We start from the raw sequence: 18,646 nt of genomic DNA on the forward strand, positions 1-18,646 counted from the left end.
CGTTCTGGAGGTTTTTAAAGGGTAGGCCCCTGATAAGGCTTTATTGATGGTTTTGCCCCTCTACATTTCACTCTAGATCTCCTTGTTGGCCTGGAGAAGGGAAGGCAGCGGGGTGACCTCCTTGCAGCCTTCCAGTACATAAAGGGAGCCTACAAGCAGGAGGGGAGTCAACTCTTTGATGGTGTAGCTAATGGCAGGCCAAGGGGAAGTGGTTTTGAGTTGAAGATTGGATGCCAGATTGGACTGTTCTTTCCAGAGAGAGTGGTGGGATACTGGAACAGGCTGCCCGGAGAGGTTGTGGATGCCCCGTCCCTGGAGGTGTTCAAGGCCAGGTCGGATGGGTCCTGGGCAGCCTGGTTAGTATTAGATGTGATGCAGATGGGATTCACGCATCTGTTTTGCAGCCTCCAGTGGAGCTCTGTGTGTCGTGGGCACCCCATGCCCGCATCAGCGTGGGTAGGGTGTGGCCTTCCTGCGGACTGGGGGTTTGGTGTTTGGAGGCTGGCACTCGGGAGACCCCGTTTCTTCTTTTATGGGTGGCAGCAGTCCAGGTCGGGTGATGGAAGACTCCTCAGGCAGCCTGGACTCCCCACGAAGTGGTGATGCTGCCATCTGCCCCAGTGCATCCTGCACTGGCCTGATCTTCCTTGCCCTCTGCCTGAGAAGTTTAACTGAGTCACATGTCAGTGGGAGCCTGGATGGTCGGCCTTGAGGCTCTGTAGACTCAGCCCTTGAGGAAGATCTTCTTGAGTCGCTTCTGAAAGGTGTTGCTGGCCTCAAGGTGATCTGAGGGGGTGCAGCCTTGGCTGTCTGCAATTTTTGCACCGCATCCTCACGATGGGCTTTTCCTTCTTCCTGCACTTCATCAAGGAAGCTCACGTGTTTGGTTCCCAGTGTTCGGCGCTGGTCTTGTTTGCTTGATGGTACTGCCTCCCCCTGCAGCTCGCAGGTCACCGGCTGCTCTTGGGCTTCAGACGCCCTCCGGATGGGTGGCAGCGGACTGAAAGGACAGAGCGGGAGGGGTCCGCGTGAGTGGCTGATGGCTTTGGGGCCGCATGCTGCAAGCCTGAGCCAGGAGCCTTGGCTGCAACGCAGCCCTCCCCACAGACTGCTCGCCGGCTGCCCCGTGGCTCTCCTGGGATGCGGAGAGGGGCCAGCCCTGTGAGCTGGGGGGTCCCCATCCCAGCACGTGGGTGCTGCGTTCAGCACTGTTGGGCGGCCACCAACAGTGACCCTCTGGGGCAGGGAATGGGCTCTCGTTCGGTCACCCCCATGCGCATCCCAGCCCAGAGCCTCCAGCCTCACCTGGCCTTGGAGCTCTCCTTCAGCAGTACGCTCCTTATCCTTCTGAAGTGCTCTCCATCAACGCTGTCTGAGCTCAAGCGTTTGATGAAGGTTGGACGGTCAGCAAATGACACTGGAATGGAGAAGGCAGAGGAGATTCACCGTAAACCCTTTGGCTCACTCACAAGGGGCTCTCAGGCCTGTTCCCAGAACATCTGAGAGGGACGCTCTGCTCCCCCCACTGCTGACATCTGCACCGCCCTCGGACCCTTCCTGACACCATCCCTGGCCCCACTCCTCCTCTCTGCAATTCAGCTCTGTTTTGGGACTGCATTAGTGACGTTGGCTTTGGGAAAGAGGAGCTGGGTGGTGACGATGAGGTGGCAGGGTGGCTTTTGGGGACCATATCCTTCTGCTAGGGAAGGGCGGGGCCTAAGATCCACACATCCTCCTGCCATAGCCAGGGATGAGGGCACGTCACACCCAGCACCTTAGTTTGTGAGAGGCCAACAATTCCTTAGTTTGGGAAGAGGCCGTGCTGAGCTGGCGTGAAGCTTTGACACAAGTCAGAGCCCTTGGCTGATGGTCAGCAAGGGATTTCCCATCTCAAGTATGCTGCCCGTGCCGCGGAAAGGAGCTGGCAGCTGCTTTACCTTTCTTGCCCTGGACAAGAGGTGGCAAAGTGCCTTCTTTCTTTGATTTCTCCTGACCAGGGATGCTTCCTGAGGACCTGCGTCTTATTGTGGGCGGTGGTTTGGGTACAAACTCCATTTGAAACCTGTACGAGAGGAGAAGACAGCGACCGGTGTGACGCGGCGCTCCAGCAATCCTTGTTGCTCTCTCTGATTGCCTGCTCCCAGGCAATTCTATGATTCTGTGACATATGCTCATGGGCAGGACACTCATGGACACAAGGAACAAGCACTCCAGAACGAGAGCTGAGCAGGTGCATCAAGCAGCAGCTACAGCCACCAACATACTCACATGGGAAAGACGACAGCGCAGCCAGAGAGCGCCATGGAGGCCACCGGTGCCACCCGAGACACCACCGTGTCCAGCAGCCAGGGGGCCTGCAGGGGAGAAACGGGGAGGATGTGGGACGTCCTCGTGAAGGCTGAGGCATTGGGGACACGAGGAGCCCAAGGCGGGGAGAGCTGACAGCAGCACAGCACTTGCACGGCCCGAGCAGCTGGCCAGGTCCTGGTGGGCTGTGTGCAGGCACAGCAAGGGTCACGGCAGTGCCTGGGCCACGGAGAAACCACACAGCTCACCTTGAAAACAGCTCTTCTGAATGTATCTTTCCCTGATAGCTTCTCGAGGAAGTCAAAGAAGAATTTCATTTGGAACGTCAGTCCATCGATGTGGAGGACGCCGATGTCCTTTAGGACAACAGCAACGTTCTCCCCGTTCTGCAGGCAGCCGGAGAGCAGGGACACGGTGCTCTGGATGCAAGTCCTGAGTGTCTCGCAGCTCAGAGAGGCAGCTGCGGCTGCCTTGCTGTATTCCAGGGGCTCCACCTTCCTATGGACTGAAAAATGCAAGGGACAGAGTTGATGATACGGGTGGTTTTCTACAGGTGCTTGCCTAGAAGTGCTTCTGGTGGACATCAGCCAGAACGGCCTCATGATTGGACAGGCTCCTCAGAGGAGGAGGTTTGCTTTTGAGAATGGAGGCGCTGGCCGTTTGCCCTGTCCATGAAAGCAGCAAAAGTTGATCCCCCCTCCTACCTGGCAGGGACTCCCTGCGGGCCTTGAGGTGGTGCGTGGCTATGAGATTTGTAGCCAGGTGAAACACGGGCCACCGCAGAGTCAGGGTCCCATCCTCAGTGCGGATGTCTTTGGAGATGGTGTCAAAGGAGCCGAAGGTGGGAATCCAGACCCCCTGCAAGTGGAAGAGAAAGGAAGGGCGGAAGGGTTATGGGACGGCTGGAGGAAGAGCCAGAGGGGTCCAAGGTAGGGGCAGAGCTCAGGTGCCCTCTGCCGCTGTTCAGAGGCACAAGCCAGGGCATCGGGAATGGCTTTGGGAAGGGGCTGCACAGTCCTCTCCTTCCCCTCGCCCTCCCAAATGCAGCACAGCAGGCAGGGCAGAAGCAGCCTCATGGGATCCAGAGGCTTCCAGAGACCGGCATCAGCCCTGAGATAGACAGTGCCCAGCACAAGTGATCGTGCAGGAGTTGCAGGAAGCCCGTGGGATGCCCAGGAGAGAAATGTGGGGGCAGTTTCCTGCTTTCTGTGGAGGGGAAGACTCAGAGGAAGTCCAGGCTGAGCTGGATGGGGAGAGGAGGAACCCGGCAGCCAACACACCTTCCGCAGCAGCAGCTGCTCCCGTACATAGGCGGCCACCGCATCCCAGACGGCAACTCGCTCTGGAGGGCAAAGGAAAAGCAGGTCACACTCTGCATCTGCCGCTTCCCGGCACCGCTACCGCTGCCAGGTGAGAGCGAGGTGGCAGATGGAAAGTGTCATCTCGTGCCAAGGTTGGCTGCAGCACCGCTCCCGTGCTGGCTGTGGACCCGTGTACCTTCGGTGTCGGTGCGTGTCGGTCTGGAGGCACGCCTCGCTGCGGGGCCGACCTCGCTCATCCTGTTCCGCCTCGTGCCGGCGGCTTGCTCCTTGTTGGCGCCAGCCATGCCGGAGCTCATCCTTCAGATGCGTCTGCTCTCTGCCAGATGCTCCTTCAGGATGCAGGACCCACCAGCGTGCTCTGCCTTTACACCCCTCCCGGGTGCCCGTGTCACAAACGTCGCCACGGCGACGCGATGACAGCGTGGCCGGTCCTGGCCGCTGCCCATTGTGACACTGGCACCAAGACCTTCAGTCTACTGTTTTAATCTGACCCAGCTGGAAAACTTCACTATAGTTAGTTTCCTTGATTCCTGTGCAATTTTATTTCAGAACTGAAGCTTGATTTAAACAATTTTTTGCAAAGTCTGAAATGAAAGTTGCATTTCTGCTTATATATAGCTGCTTTGATCCACGATGAATGAAGTCATAAAACAGAGTGTAAAGGGAGTTTCTAAACTGCCTGTTGTTGAGTTCATTGTTGAAGGCAACAGGAGAGCCCAGAATGTGGCTTTTGAGAGTAGATTTGCCACTGCCTCTTACTGAGTTCTGTATTGCATTTTTCTGTGTGTGCAATTCTTTTGACTCAGAAATACAAGTTATAATGAAGGTGAGGTACTTCACAGCACATTAGAGATTTTCAACAAAAATGCATTTGGAAAACACATTATAAATCTAAATGCTGCAGAAGGACATTGATTAGGATTCTATTTAAGGGCAATAGATCCTATCTTTGCACACAGCCAGAAAATGCTCCTTCTACATTTCACTGATCACCATGTCAGCACCTCTAGGGATCAGCCCATTGGTTCATTGGAATAGCAGTACACTGACAAAGTGCTGCTGTAATCCTGGAAACCACGGAATGCTCATGGATTTTGTCAGCCAATTTACAGCCTGGTTTCAGCATTGCTGAATAGGCATTTGTTCTCCAGCAGAACATTTCAGAATCTACAGAACATTGCTAATAACTGCAGTGGAACAGGGAGGAATGGTGAAAACAGATTTCTGCTTAGAATGCTTTCCAATTTAGTAACTAATGCATTTTTACTTTCCTAGAATTCTCATGAGCTCTAGATATGCAGTTACATTTGAAAATGCTAAACGAGATAGCAAAACTGAATCATAAACACAGGAAACAGATTCTGTATTCAGTTTCCTGCTTTTCTGTCCTGCTAGCACGTTTGTTGTGCTTTCTACCATTTCAGAACCACAGGAGCTAAAACAGTCTGAACAACAAGAGTCCAAATCCTTGTCTTTGGAAGGCCCGCCCAGTTACCCAACCCCCGAGCAAAGAAAAAGAAGAATCAAGTCCTCAGTCACCACACATACTCAATCAGTCAGCTCTGACATAAAAGCTACCTTTTTCATGCACCTCCACATATGCGTGGGAGAAAAGTGTTCTGGGCATTCAGCAAATGGCTTCCTTCCTTCTGATCACTCAGGCTTTCTGGTGAGAAACTTGATAATGGTTTAAACCAACAAATTCAGCAAACTCACAGTCCATTGCACACAGTCCTCTTCTGTTGCTGCGGCATCCACAAATGCAGTATGGTTCCACCCTGGAGGGAGGCGCCCAAGTCTCAGGCTCACGAGTTGACCAGCTCTCACAGCTCACTGGGCTGTTCTCACAGCCCTGGCTAACACTGTCCAGGTTAACTGAGTCTTTCCTCCCCGGATTGGGGTTCTCCTCTTCAAAGAGAAATGATTTTAGGTTTCATTTGGTCAAAGCCGGCAAAAATCAATTTGAAAAAAGGCACCTTTCAAATCCAGAAGGTCAACTCCACCTACTCATTCATAAGTTGGTTAATTAAATGTATGGATTTGCCACAGCTGGGAGCATACCTTCAACCGTTCTATTACTTGCCCTCAAGTCTTACATACCAAAGTACAGCTCTTGCCATCCAGTTTTTCATCATCAAGATTGGGGTGCTGTATTTGGATTCACATTCAATTAGTAATCCAAACTCCAGAAGTTATTTATGATTTCCATCCTTCTCCAGTCTCATATCCTCAAAGGGCACTGCTTTACGCTGACTGGGCTGGCTCCTGCCTTTAACTTCACTTCCTTTGGGGCTGCATTTTGGCTCTGCCAGGCATCCCTGATAGCCACACTCCTAACTAATTTAGGATTTAAGATCTCAGTAACTTCTGGGGGTACAGCCTTGTTTTTCCCAGTTTGTGCTAAAGCCAGAGGAGAAGGAGATGGTGGGGAGGGAATGGGGGAGATGGGCGATGGGGAGATGGAAGGGATGGAGGGGGGGGATATAGGGGTTGGAGGTGGGAGGATGGGGGGGAGGAGAGTGGGATGGAGAACAGAGGTGAAAGGATGGACGGAGAAGAGGATGGATGGAGAAGGTGGAAGGAGGGGTGGGCAGAAGTGAAAGGATGGATAAGGGGAGGGATGGAGAACAAGGAAGGAGGGAGGGACACGCACCAGGCCACGTGCTTGGCTCACGTGCTTGGACAGAGAAGGACCACGGCGGCGCTGGAAGCGATGGGCAGAGCCAGCACGGCGTCCCTGCTGCAAAGGGCACTTTTCCTCTCTCCTGCTTTGATTCTCACCAGGCTCTGCAGGGTTTCTTCCACTCCATACCCGCTCAAAGTATCATACAGAGCCAAAGTGGAAAACCTGCTTGCAAAACAAGTCTCGGCACAACCAAGATGAACTGCCAAGCTCATTCCTTTCTTCACTGCATGCTTTTTTCATAATTTTTTTAACAACTCCTCCCACCCAATACCCTTCCAAGCCCCAGCTTAACTTTCCTGCTATTCACTGTCTTCTTGATTCTCTTGGCTTTTGCTGCTACTCTTGCCTTGCTTTCCTTTGCAGTGCCATGCACTGCTCTCTCTCTATTTGTTGCCACCCATTCTTTTCTTAGGTGTTCTTCTTTACTTTTTACTTGACTTTCTTTTTTCCTCTTTACCTTTTGTCTCTTTTCTTTATTCAGTTTTCCTTTTTGTCTTTTTTCATGTTATTTTTCTTTTTTTCTTTTCTTTTTTTTCCCCTTTTTTCTCATTTCCCCCCCCCCGTTTTTTTTCTTTTTTTAAATCATAGCTTTTTCTTCAAACCTCCCCTTTTCCTCTTCTCCCATCCCCTACCCTCCCCTTCCCCCTGCCTTAGCCTACCATTACCATGCCTGCCCTTCACTTACCTTCTCCTCACTTCCTCCTCCTTGATGCTCTTGGCTTTTGCTGCTACCTTGATGCCCAATCTCAACACTTGCCTGCTCTGCTCGCTGCTCTGCCAAGTGGCTCTCAGCTCGGCTCACAGCTTCACGCCTACTGCCTCCCTTCTCTATTCCCTTCTCGTGCCCTTCAGGCTTTTCCTCCCCTTGGTGAGCAAGGCCATGCCCGGTAGCTCCCCTTCGACCTCCTCTGCCCTTTGCCTTCCTCCACAGAGATGCTTGCTTGGCCAGCACTCCTGCCCGCCGCCTAGCCCACAGCCCTCATCTCTTGGGGAGACAGCAAGGTGGCCTGGAGCTACCCACACCTCCTGCCGGGCATGGCTTCTCAGCTTTGCTTCAAGCCCACAACCCAAAGGATTATAACTTACAATAGCAGGTTGAGAGCTGTCTGAGAGACTGTGAGAAATTAAATAGAAGCATTCATCTTCTATACATCAAATAAGTACAAAAATGATGAAGCTAAATGTTCCACAAATTATATTGACTGGTATTAATAAAGAGACATTCACTTCTGAAATACTCAACTACATTTCCATTCGTTGGTACTAGAGATCGCGTCTGGACCACAACTGCCCTAGGTATCCTGAAAGGCACCTAAGATTTGTGCACTCTATTTCTGAACTCTCTTCAAGAACTCAGCGAAGCTGAGATGATGGACAGCTGGACTGAAAATGCTGCAGTATCGTACTGATACAAGAATTTCCTGCCTCTGTTTAAGCAGGAGCAGTTTTGAGCACAGAATTATTTCACTGTAACACTTACATTAGATTACTTCTAAAGCTTTCTGTCAGACGTGGGTTTTAGAGAGGGTTTTTAAAATGAGAGTACAGTACCTGGCAAATCAACCTGTGCCCTATGACCATGGAATCTAACATGCAGGAGTTTGCCATCAGACACAAGTTCCTGAATCACGCAGCAAAATTCAGAAGCAGTGAAAAGCTCTTCATTCACAGTTAGCTTCTAAAAAGTTGTTACGTGCCCTTAACACCTGGGCACAGAACTGTACTTTTGTGCCTACTCACCATGAAATGCCTCCACTGCTGCTTCTGGCCAGCTTAAGGCCTCTTTGTTTAGAGACTGAATCCAACGTGCTGGCTCTGTTTTACTTATGCAGAGCAGGTTCTGAAAGGCAACCAGAAACGTGAACAGAGGTTATGTTGGAAGCAAAAAAGCAGCAACAGAGCTTCCAGTGCACAGGCAAACCAAATGCACGCTTGGATTCCCTTTTTGCAAAAAGGGAAGCTAAGAATAGAAACTGAAATTATTCCCAGTATTTATTTCCTTTTCCATGAAAATTGGAGCTAGGTAACTTGACAGATTCCTTTACCTATGTCTTCCATAGGTGTTTTTCTTTGGACGGTTTTTTGTTTCTCTGTTGTATTTTTCTTCCTTCCCTTCCTCTCCCTGCAGACTCCCCTCCTGATATATCAGCAATCCAGAAAGAAAAGGGCTTCAGGTGCTTATCTTTGGTAGCTCGAGGATAAGTGAATTTGAAATTGTACAACTGGTTTCTAAAGAGCTGACCACACAGAGACACAAAGCTTTAAACACGGCTGTGAAAACCAACTCTGCCAACAAATATATGGATTTTTGAGTACTCAATAAAAATAAGTAAATCACAGAATGGTTGAGGTTGGAGACACCTCTGGATCCGTGTGCTCAGCAGACTCAGGGCAGGGTTGCTGGGACCACGTCCAGACTGCTTTTGGAGATCCTCACAGATCCACCCCACAACCTCTCCAGGCAACCTTTGCCACTGCTCTGACATCTGCACAGCACGGAAGTGCTTCCTGATGGTCAGACAGAACCGGTGTTCCAGGCTGTGCCTACTGCCTCTTGCCCTGGCGCTGGGCACCACTCAAATGAGCCTGTCTCTGACCTCTCTGAGTGCTCTCTTCAGGCCTCTATAGACATTGCACACTTAGGCATCCCAGCTCTCTCAGCCTTACCTCCTACAAGGGATGCTCCAGGACTTTCATCACCATGGTAGCCCTTTTGGAGCCTTTCTTGTACGTTCGAGTGTCAGAGGAGTCAGAACTGGACCAAGCACTCAGGTGCAGACTCACCAACACTGAGCATAGGGGAAGAATCACCTCCCATCACACGCTGGCAATATTCTGCCTAATGCAGCCAGGAAGCCATCAGCCTTCTTAGCGGCAAGGACACAGTGCTAGCTCATGTTCCCCTTGGTGTCCACCAGGAGCCCCAGGCTCTTTCCTGCAGAGCTGCTCTCCAGCCGAGTGCCACCAGCATACACTGGTGCCCGGGCTCGTTTCTCCCCAGATGCAGGACTCTGCACTTCTCAAGGAACTCCATGAGACTCTCTATAATGAAGTTACTCCGGGAGGGATCCTGTTTTAGCAGGGGCGTTGGACTAGGCGATCTCCAGAGGTTCTTTCCAGCCCCTACAGTTCTACGATTCCATGATCCTGTGTCAGCCACCTCACAGCCTGGTGAGTGCACTCTGGATGGCTGCATGGCCCTCTGGTCACTCAGTCACTGCCCCCAGTTTTGTGCCAGCTGGCAATCTCCTGAGGGTTCGCTCTGCCCCGCTATCCAGATCCTTAGTGAAGATATTAGAACAGGACCCACTACCGACCTCTCAGGAACTCCTATCATTCCTGGCCTCCAGCAAGACTTGCATCACTGAAATCCTCTTAAGTACCCTTTTCTTCTTAAACATTCCCCTCCTAGACTTTCTTAGAGATACATGATTTCATTTCCTTCATCAACATTTTAAACCCACTACCCATTTGTCAGGTCCCCATGCCTGGGGGTGCTCTTAGCAAAATGAGATTGTTTAGCTATTATTTATCAGCTGAACATGAGCTGGATGGCGGGGAACGTAACTCCTCTGTTACCTGCTGCTCTTGCAACAAGGAACAGTTACCAGACTGCAGAAACTGAGTGGTTTGAAATCGGAATTGATTCCACACTGTCATTTACTCCATTTTCAGCATCCGTTACCACGGAAACTTTTACAGAGAACAGTAGGGGGGAAGTCAGACTCCCTCATTTGTTCCCAACAGCTCAGGGCAAGAGAGATCGTGACAGTGCAGGTCCAACAGTACACAGTCCTTTCCACTTGGCTCCTTGTGTGAATTCACTCTCCAACAACAGCAACCAAGCAAAACAAAACAACAAACTATTCCACCCAGAGGTTCCCAGACTCTTCAGGTTATTACCAACTCCAACAGCATAAAATCAAGAACAATAATAAATAAGAACACTCTTTAATTATGGCATTTTTAGGCAGAATCAGAAATACATTTACTTACTCACACAGTCATTACACAGCACTGAGCTGCCTGCTGCACTTTCAGCCCCAGTTTGCTTTAACAAATCTTAGCCCACACAACAACACAGGCGGTCATCAGCACAATGATCTTCAGGTAAGAGTAGAAGAAGGAAAGAGACAAAAGTCCCACGAAAGAACAAACAGAAAGCCTAGGTAGAAAGACAGTGCTACAGCACTACAACTCACAGCATGTTCTTACCCAAAGGGGCTTTCCCTTTCCGCCATTCCACAGTACGATTCAATCAAACCCCAGGCTCCTCCCCTAAAATGAGCTACAGTTAATCCATGCCACAGAAACCAGTTGCCAATACAAGGCTTGGGCTGTCACCTCACGGCCACCAACAGTCCCTCCAACACAGCATTTCCACTGCCAAGCCTGACTAACTTCTCAGCTGCAGTGCGCTTTCAGAAGGCAGTACTAGTCTCACTGCTGCTGGGAGAGTGGCAAAGGAACCCAAGTCTGCCTGACAGCTCCACATCGCTCACAGCAAAGCTGCACGAGCAAACAAAACGCTCTCAGCTGCAGAAACGGAGAAACATACTTCACTCCTGCCTTGCACAACTAGAAGCAGAAGGACCTCCACGCCGTTTGGCCTCGCCAAGGAATTCACACAGCTCTAAGCACCACCATTCACACACACACTCAGATCACTCTACAACTAACAACTGCCACTGACTAATGCTCAAAGCCAGAGACCCTCAGGGGCCTCCTGAGACCCAGCCCACAAACTCCAAAGAAGAACCTTCACCCAAAACAACAACTGGATACCCAGGCAACAGCAGACACAGCTTCTCGTTACCCCCAAGAGGCAAAGAACTCAACCCGAACACAAAGACAAAACTGCTTAACCCACTCTGAAGATCAGGGCACACAGAACACCAACAAAGAACACACCTCCATGCTGACAGCCCTCACAGCTGGCAGCCAGCCCCTACGTGAGGGTAGGGAGGGCTGGAACCAGGCTCCACCCTTTGCCAGACAAGTGAATTGCTTCCACCTGTCCTCCACAGCAGAACAAGGCCTAATGAAGATCAAAGGCCAGTCGGCTGGGGGCAGCCTGCCAGGCCTGCTCTTCTTGGTGCTCTGCCTGGGCAGTTGGAGTGCTCCACGAGGCAGCTGTGGCAGCCTGGATGGTCTGCCTTGGGGCTGCGTGGAGCGGCTGCACTCAGGCCTTGAGGGAGATCCGGAATCTCTGGTGAAGCTGGCTGACTGGCTGGGGAAGCCTTCCGAGGCCTGAAGCCTCCTGGCCGGCCAGTTGGGCCAGGCCGAAAGCCGGCTGGCCGTTCAGGGGAGCACTGCCAGGCGAGAGGTGGCCGGCCGGCTGGCCCATGGAGCTCTGCATTTGCAGACCTCTCCAAGCCGGCCAAAGGGGCCCTGCCAGGCCAAAAGCCCGTAAGTTGTGATCCAGATAAGACAGAAGAGACTGTGCTGGATTTCCCTGGGCATCAAAGCACCGTGAGACGCTCTGATGCCCTCTCGCAATTCTTTCTCCCTCCACCAGCACAAGAGCTGGCGTCAAAAGGCGCAATGACACTGTCACAGGCGTTCTGGAGGTTTTTAAAGGGTAGGCCCCTGATAAGGCTTTATTGATGGTTTTGCCCCTCTACATTTCACTCTAGATCTCCTTGTTGGCCTGGAGAAGGGAAGGCAGCGGGGTGACCTCCTTGCAGCCTTCCAGTACATAAAGGGAGCCTACAAACAGGAGGGGAGTCAACTCTTTGATGGTGTAGCTAATGGCAGGCCAAGGGGAAGTGGTTTTGAGTTGAAGATTGGATGCCAGATTGGATTGTTCTTTCCAGAGAGAGTGGTGGGATACTGGAACAGGCTGCCCAGAGAGGTTGTGGATGCCCCGTCCCTGGAGGTGTTCAAGGCCAGGTCGGATGGGGCCCTGGGCAGCCTGGTTAGTATGAGATGTGATGTAGATGGGATTCACGCATCTGTTTTGCAGCCTCCAGTGGAGCTGTGTGTGTCGTGGGCACCCCATGCCCGCATCAGCGTGGGTAGGGTGTGGCCTTCCTGCGGACTGGGGGTTTGGTGTTTGGAGGCTGGCACTCGGGAGACCCCGTTTCTTCTTTTATGGGTGGCAGCAGTCCAGGTCGGGTGATGGAAGACTCCTCAGGCAGCCTGGACTCCCCACGAAGTGGTGATGCTGCCATCTGCCCCAGTGCATCCTGCACTGGCCTGATCTTCCTTGCCCTCTGCCTGAGAAGTTTCACCGAGTCACATGTCAGTGGGAGCCTGGATGGTCGGCCTTGAGGCTCTGTAGACTCAGCCCTTGAGGAAGATCTTCTTGAGTCGCTTCTGAAAGGTGTTGCTGGCCTCAAGCTGATCTGAGGGGGTGCGGCCTTGGCTGTCTGCAATTTTTGCACCGCATCCTCACGATGGGCTTTTCCTGCTTCCTGCACTTCATCAAGGAAGCTCACGTGTTTGGTTCCCAGTGTTCGGCGCTGGTCTTGTTTGCTTGATGGTACTGCCTCCCCCTGCAGCTCGCAGGTCACCGGCTGCTCTTGGGCTTCAGACGCCCTCCGGATGGGTGGCAGCGGACTGAAAGGACAGAGCGGGAGGGGTCCGCGTGAGTGGCTGATGGCTTTGGGGCCACATGCTGCAAGCCTGAGCCAGGAGCCTTGGCTGCAACGCAGCCCTCCCCACAGACTGCTCGCCGGCTGCCCCGTGGCTCTCCTGGGATGCGGAGAGGAGCCAGCCCTGTGAGCCGGGGGGCTCCTGGCGTCCCCATCCCAGCACGGTGGGTGCTGCTGCGTTCAGCACTGTTGGGCAGCCACCAACAGTGACCCTTTGGGGCTAGGGAACGGGCTCTCGCTGTGTCACCCCCATGCACATCCCAGCCCAGAGCCTCCAGCCTCACCTGGCCTTGGAGCTCTCCTTCAGCAGTGAGCTCCTTATCCTTCTGAGCTGTCCTCCATCCATGCTGTCTGAGCTCAAGCGTTTGATGAAGGTTGGACGGTCAGCAAATGACACTGGAATGGAGAAGGCAGAGGAGATTCACCGTAAACCCTTTGGCTCACTCACAAGGGGCTCTCAGGCCTGTTCCCAGAACATCTGAGAGGGACGCTCTGCTCCCCCCACTGCTGACATCTGCACCGCCCTCGGACCCTTCCTGACACCATCCCTGGCCCCACTCCTCCTCTCTGCAATTCAGCTCTGTTTTGGGACTGCATTAGTGACGTTGGCTTTGGGAAAGAGGAGCTGGGTGGTGACGATGAGGTGGCAGGGTGGCTTTTGGGGACCATATCCTTCTGCTAGGGAAGGGCGGGGCCTAAGATCCACACATCCTCCTGCCATAGCCAGGGATGAGGGCACGTCACACCCAGCACCTTAGTTTGTGAGAGGCCAACAATTCCTTAGTTTGGGAAGAGGCCGTGCTGAGCTGGCGTGAAGCTTTGACACAAGTCAGAGCCCTTGGCTGATGGTCAGCAAGGGATTTCCCATCTCAAGTATGTTGCCCGTGCCGCGGAAAGGAGCTGGCCGCTGCTTTACCTTTCTTGCCCTGGACAAGAGGTGGCAAAGTGCCTTCTTTCTTTGGTTTCTCCTGACCAGGGATGCTTCCTGAGGACCTGCGTCTTATTGTGGGCGGTGGTTTGGGTACAAACTCCATTTGAAACCTGTACGAGAGGAGAAGACAGCGACCGGTGTGACGCAGCGCTCCAGCAATCCTTGTTGCTCTCTCTGATTGCCTGCTCCCAGGCACATTGTCATGCTGCATGAAGCACACGACTTTCTAAAGTCTTTAGCAGGGTCAGTCGAGATAGGTGAAGGGGAAAGAGTTTCAAACAGCAGGAGGGAAGATTTAGATTGGATATAAGCTTTTGACAGAAGGGTGGCAGGCACCGGAACATCTTGCCCAGAGAGGTGGTGGGTGCCCGGACGGGCATTCAAGGTCGGGCTGGACCAGGCTCAGAGTTACCTCATCTGGCTGTAGGTGTCCCTGTTCCCTGCAGGGGAGTGGGACTAGGTGCCCTGTCAGGGTTCCTTCCATTCTATGATTCTGTGACATATGCTCATGGGCAGGACACTCATGGACACAAGGAACAAGCACTCCAGAACGAGAGCTGAGCAGGTGCATCAAGCAGCAGCTACAGCCACCAACATACTCACATGGGAAAGACGACAGCGCAGCCAGAGAGCGCCATGGAGGCCACCGGTGCCACCCGAGACACCACCGTGTCCAGCAGCCAGGGGGCCTGCAGGGGAGAAACGGGGAGGATGTGGGACGTCCTCGTGAAGGCTGAGGCATTGGGGACACGAGGAGCCCAAGGCGGGGAGAGCTGACAGCAGCACAGCACTTGCACGGCCCGAGCAGCTGGCCAGGTCCTGGTGGGCCGTGTGCGGGCACAGCAAGGGTCACGGCAGTGCCTGGGCCACGGAGAAACCACACAGCTCACCTTGAAAACAGCTCTTCTGAATGTATCTTTCCCTGATAGCTTCTCGAGGAAGTCAAAGAAGAATTTCATTTGGAACGTCAGTCCATCGATGTGGAGGACGCCGATGTCCTTTAGGACAACAGCAACGTTCTCCCCGTTCTGCAGGCAGCCGGAGAGCAGGGACACGGTGCTCTGGATGCAAGTCCTGAGTGTCTCGCAGCTCAGAGAGGCAGCTGCGGCTGCCTTGCTGTATTCCAGGGGCTCCACCTTCCTATGGACTGAAAAATGCAAGGGACAGAGTTGATGATACGGGTGGTTTTCTACAGGTGCTTGCCTAGAAGTGCTTCTGGTGGACATCAGCCAGAACGGCCTCATGATTGGACAGGCTCCTCAGAGGAGGAGGTTTGCTTTTGAGAATGGAGGCGCTGGCCGTTTGCCCTGTCCATGAAAGCAGCAAAAGTTGATCCCCCCTCCTACCTGGCAGGGACTCCCTGCGGGCCTTGAGGTGGTGCGTGGCTATGAGATTTGTAGCCAGGTGAAACACGGGCCACCGCAGAGTCAGGGTCCCATCCTCAGTGCGGATGTCTTTGGAGATGGTGTCAAAGGAGCCGAAGGTGGGAATCCAGACCCCCTGCAAGTGGAAGAGAAAGGAAGGGCGGAAGGGTTATGGGACGGCTGGAGGAAGAGCCAGAGGGGTCCAAGGTAGGGACAGAGCTCAGGTGCCCTCTGCCGCTGTTCAGAGGCACAAGCCAGGGCATCGGGAATGGCTTTGGGAAGGGGCTGCACAGTCCTCTCCTTCCCCTCGCCCTCCCAAATGCAGCACAGCAGGCAGGGCAGAAGCAGCCTCATGGGATCCAGAGGCTTCCAGAGACCGGCATCAGCCCTGAGATAGACAGTGCCCAGCACAAGTGATCGTGCAGGAGTTGCAGGAAGCCCGTGGGATGCCCAGGAGAGAAATGTGGGGGCAGTTTCCTGCTTTCTGTGGAGGGGAAGACTCAGAGGAAGTCCAGGCTGAGCTGGATGGGGAGAGGAGGAACCCGACAGCCAACACACCTTCTGCAGCAGCAGCTGCTCCCGTACGTAGGCGGCCACCGCATCCCAGACGGCAACTCGCTCTGGAGGGCAAAGGAAAAGCAGGTCACACTCTGCATCTGCCGCTTCCCGGCACCGCTACCGCTGCCAGGCGGGAGCGAGGTGGCAGATGGAAAGTGTCATCTCGTGCCAAGGTTGGCTGCAGCACCGCTCCCGTGCTGGCTGTGGACCCGTGTACCTTCGGTGTCGGCGCGTGTCGGTCTGGAGGCACGCCTCGCTGCGGGGCCGACCTCGCTCATCCCGTTCCGCCTCGTGCCGGCGGCTTGCTCCTTGTTGGCGCCAGCCATGCCGGAGCTCATCCTTCAGATGCGTCTGCTCTCTGCCAGATGCTCCTTCAGGATGCAGGACCCACCAGCGTGCTCTGCCTTTACACCCCTCCCGGGTGCCCGTGTCACAAACGTCGCCACGGCGACGCGATGACAGCGTGGCCGGTGCTGGCCGCTGCCCATTGTGACGCTGGCACCAAGACCTTCAGTCTACTGTTTTAATCTGACCCAGCTGGAAAACTTCACTATAGTTAGTTTCCTTGATTCCTGTGCAATTTTACTTCAGAACTGAAGCTTGATTTAAACAATTTTTTGCAAAGTCTGAAATGAAAGTTGCATTTCTGCTTAGATATAGCTGCTTTGATCCACGATGAATGAAGTCATAAAACAGAGTATAAGGGGAGTTTCTAAACTGCCTGTTGGTGAGTTCATTGTTGAAGGCAACAGGAGAGCCCAGAATGTGGCTTTTGAGAGTAGATTTGCCTCTGCCTCTTACTGAGTTCTGTATTGCATTTTTCTGTGCGTGCAATTCTTTTGACTCAGAAATACAAGTTATAATGAAGGTGAGGTACTTCACAGCACATTAGAGATTTTCAACAAAAATGCATTTGGAAAACACATTATAAACCTAAATGCTGCAGAAGGACATTGATTAGGATTCTATTTAAGGGCAATAGATCCTATCTTTGCGCACAGCCAGAAAATGCTCCTTCTACATTTCACTGATCACCATGTCAGCACCTCTAGGGATCAGCCCATCGGTTCATTGGAATAGCAGTACACTGACAAAGTGCTGCTGTAATCCTGGAAACCACGGAATGCTCATGGATTTTGTCAGCCAATTTACAGCCTGGTTTCAGCATTGCTGAATAGGCATTTGTTCTCCAGCAGAACATTTCAGAATGTACAGAACATTGCTAATAACTGCAGTGGAACAGGGAGGAATGGTGAAAACAGATTTCTGCTTAGAATGCTTTCCAATTTAGTAACTAATGCATTTTTACTTTCCTAGAATTCTCATGAGCTCTAGATATGCAGTTACATTTGAAAATGCTAAACGAGATAGCAAAACTGAATCATAAACACAGGAAACAGATTCTGTATTCAGTTTCCTGCTTTTCTGTCCTGCTAGCATGTTTGTTGTGCTTTCTACCATTTCAGAACCACAGGAGCTAAAACAGTCTGAACAACAAGAGTCCAAATCCTTGTCTTTGGAAGGCCCGCCCAGTTACCCAACCCCCGAGCAAAGAAAAAGAAGAATCAAGTCCTCAGTCACCACACATACTCAATCAGTCAGCTCTGACATAAAAGCTACCTTTTTCATGCACCTCCACATATGCGTGGGAGAAAAGTGTTCTGGGCATTCAGCAAATGGCTTCCTTCCTTCTGATCACTCAGGCTTTCTGGTGAGAAACTTGATAATGGTTTAAACCAAGCCATTCAGCAAACTCACAGTCCATTGCACACAGTCCTCTTCTGTTGCTGTGGCATCCACAAATGCAGTATGGTTCCACCCTGGAGGGAGGCGCCCAAGTCTCAGGCTCACGAGTTGACCAGCTCTCACAGCTCACTGGGCTGTTCTCACAGCCCTGGCTAACACTGTCCAGGTTAACTGAGTCTTTCCTCCCCGGATTGGGGTTCTCCTCTTCAAAGAGAAATGATTTTAGGTTTCATTTGGTCAAAGCCGGCAAAAATCAATTTGAAAAAAGGCACCTTTCAAATCCAGAAGGTCAACTCCACCTACTCATTCATAAGTTGGTTAATTAAATGTATGGATTTGCCACAGCTGGGAGCATACCTTCAACCGTTCTATTACTTGCCCTCAAGTCTTACATACCAAAGTACAGCTCTTGCCATCCAGTTTTTCATCATCAAGATTGGGGTGCTGTATTTGGATTCACATTCAATTAGTAATCCAAACTCCAGAAGTTATTTATGATTTCCATCCTTCTCCAGTCTCATATCCTCAAAGGGCACTGCTTTACGCTGACTGGGCTGGCTCCTGCCTTTAACTTCACTTCCTTTGGGGCTGCATTTTGGCTCTGCCAGGCATCCCTGATAGCCACACTCCTAACTAATTTAGGATTTAAGATCGCAGTAACTTCTGGGGGTACAGCCTTGTTTTTCCCAGTTTGTGCTAAAGCCAGAGGAGGAGGAGATGGTGGGGAGGGAATGGGGGAGATGGGCGATGGGGAGATGGAAGGGATGGAGGGGGGGGATATAGGGGTTGGAGGTGGGAGGATGGGGGGGAGGAGAGTGGGATGGAGAACAGAGGTGAAAGGATGGACGGAGAAGAGGATGGATGGAGAAGGTGGAAGGAGGGGTGGGCAGAAGTGAAAGGATGGATAAGGGGAGGGATGGAGAACAAGGAAGGAGGGAGGGACACGCACCAGGCCACGTGCTTGGCTCACGTGCTTGGACAGAGAAGGACCACGGCGGCGCTGGAAGCGATGGGCAGAGCCAGCACGGCGTCCCTGCTGCAAAGGGCACTTTTCCTCTCTCCTGCTTTGATTCTCACCAGGCTCTGCAGGGTTTCTTCCACTCCATACCCGCTCAAAGTATCATACAGAGCCAAAG

General features: G+C 52.4%; 2 protein-coding genes across 2 annotated transcripts; both read right to left on the reverse strand.

Moving 5' to 3' along the window:
* On the reverse strand, positions 1-3,966 carry LOC149913661 (uncharacterized). The gene is made up of 8 exons (XM_090129282.1): positions 3,805-3,966; positions 3,588-3,649; positions 3,012-3,165; positions 2,556-2,812; positions 2,269-2,354; positions 1,938-2,062; positions 1,306-1,417; positions 1-1,000 (listed from the first exon to the last, which is right to left on the reverse strand). Exons 1-8 carry the CDS (start codon positions 3,923-3,925, stop codon positions 448-450), a joined length of 1,470 nt encoding a protein of 489 aa, XP_089985408.1. The 5' UTR covers positions 3,926-3,966; the 3' UTR covers positions 1-447.
* Positions 3,967-12,323: 8,357 nt separating this feature from the next.
* Positions 12,324-15,642, reverse strand: LOC149913662 (uncharacterized). The gene is made up of 5 exons (XM_090129284.1): positions 14,733-15,642; positions 14,446-14,531; positions 13,828-13,952; positions 13,196-13,307; positions 12,324-12,876 (listed from the first exon to the last, which is right to left on the reverse strand). Exons 1-5 carry the CDS (start codon positions 15,084-15,086, stop codon positions 12,324-12,326), a joined length of 1,230 nt encoding a protein of 409 aa, XP_089985410.1. The 5' UTR covers positions 15,087-15,642.
* Positions 15,643-18,646: the final 3,004 nt, after the last annotated feature.

The sequence above is a fragment of the Phasianus colchicus genome, chromosome 35 (assembly GCF_987193195.1).
Source record: "Phasianus colchicus chromosome 35, bPhaCol1.hap1.1, whole genome shotgun sequence".
NCBI classification, from domain to species: Eukaryota; Metazoa; Chordata; class Aves; order Galliformes; family Phasianidae; genus Phasianus; species Phasianus colchicus.

Coding starts and splice junctions, on each gene's coding strand:
- LOC149913662 (XM_090129284.1), bottom strand. CDS start 15,086: ATGAGGCCGTTCTGGCTGATGTCCACCAGAAGCACTTCTAGGCAAGCA. Junction 13,308..13,827: donor TCTTGTCCAGGGCAAGAAAG/GTAAAGCAGCGG, acceptor TCTCCATTCCAG/TGTCATTTGCTGACCGTCCA. Junction 12,877..13,195: donor AAGGAGAGCTCCAAGGCCAG/GTGAGGCTGGAG, acceptor CTGTCCTTTCAG/TCCGCTGCCACCCATCCGGA.
- LOC149913661 (XM_090129282.1), bottom strand. CDS start 3,925: ATGAGCTCCGGCATGGCTGGCGCCAACAAGGAGCAAGCCGCCGGCACG. Junction 2,813..3,011: donor CCGCAGGGAGTCCCTGCCAG/GTAGGAGGGGGG, acceptor TGCATTTTTCAG/TCCATAGGAAGGTGGAGCCC. Junction 1,001..1,305: donor AAGGAGAGCTCCAAGGCCAG/GTGAGGCTGGAG, acceptor CTGTCCTTTCAG/TCCGCTGCCACCCATCCGGA.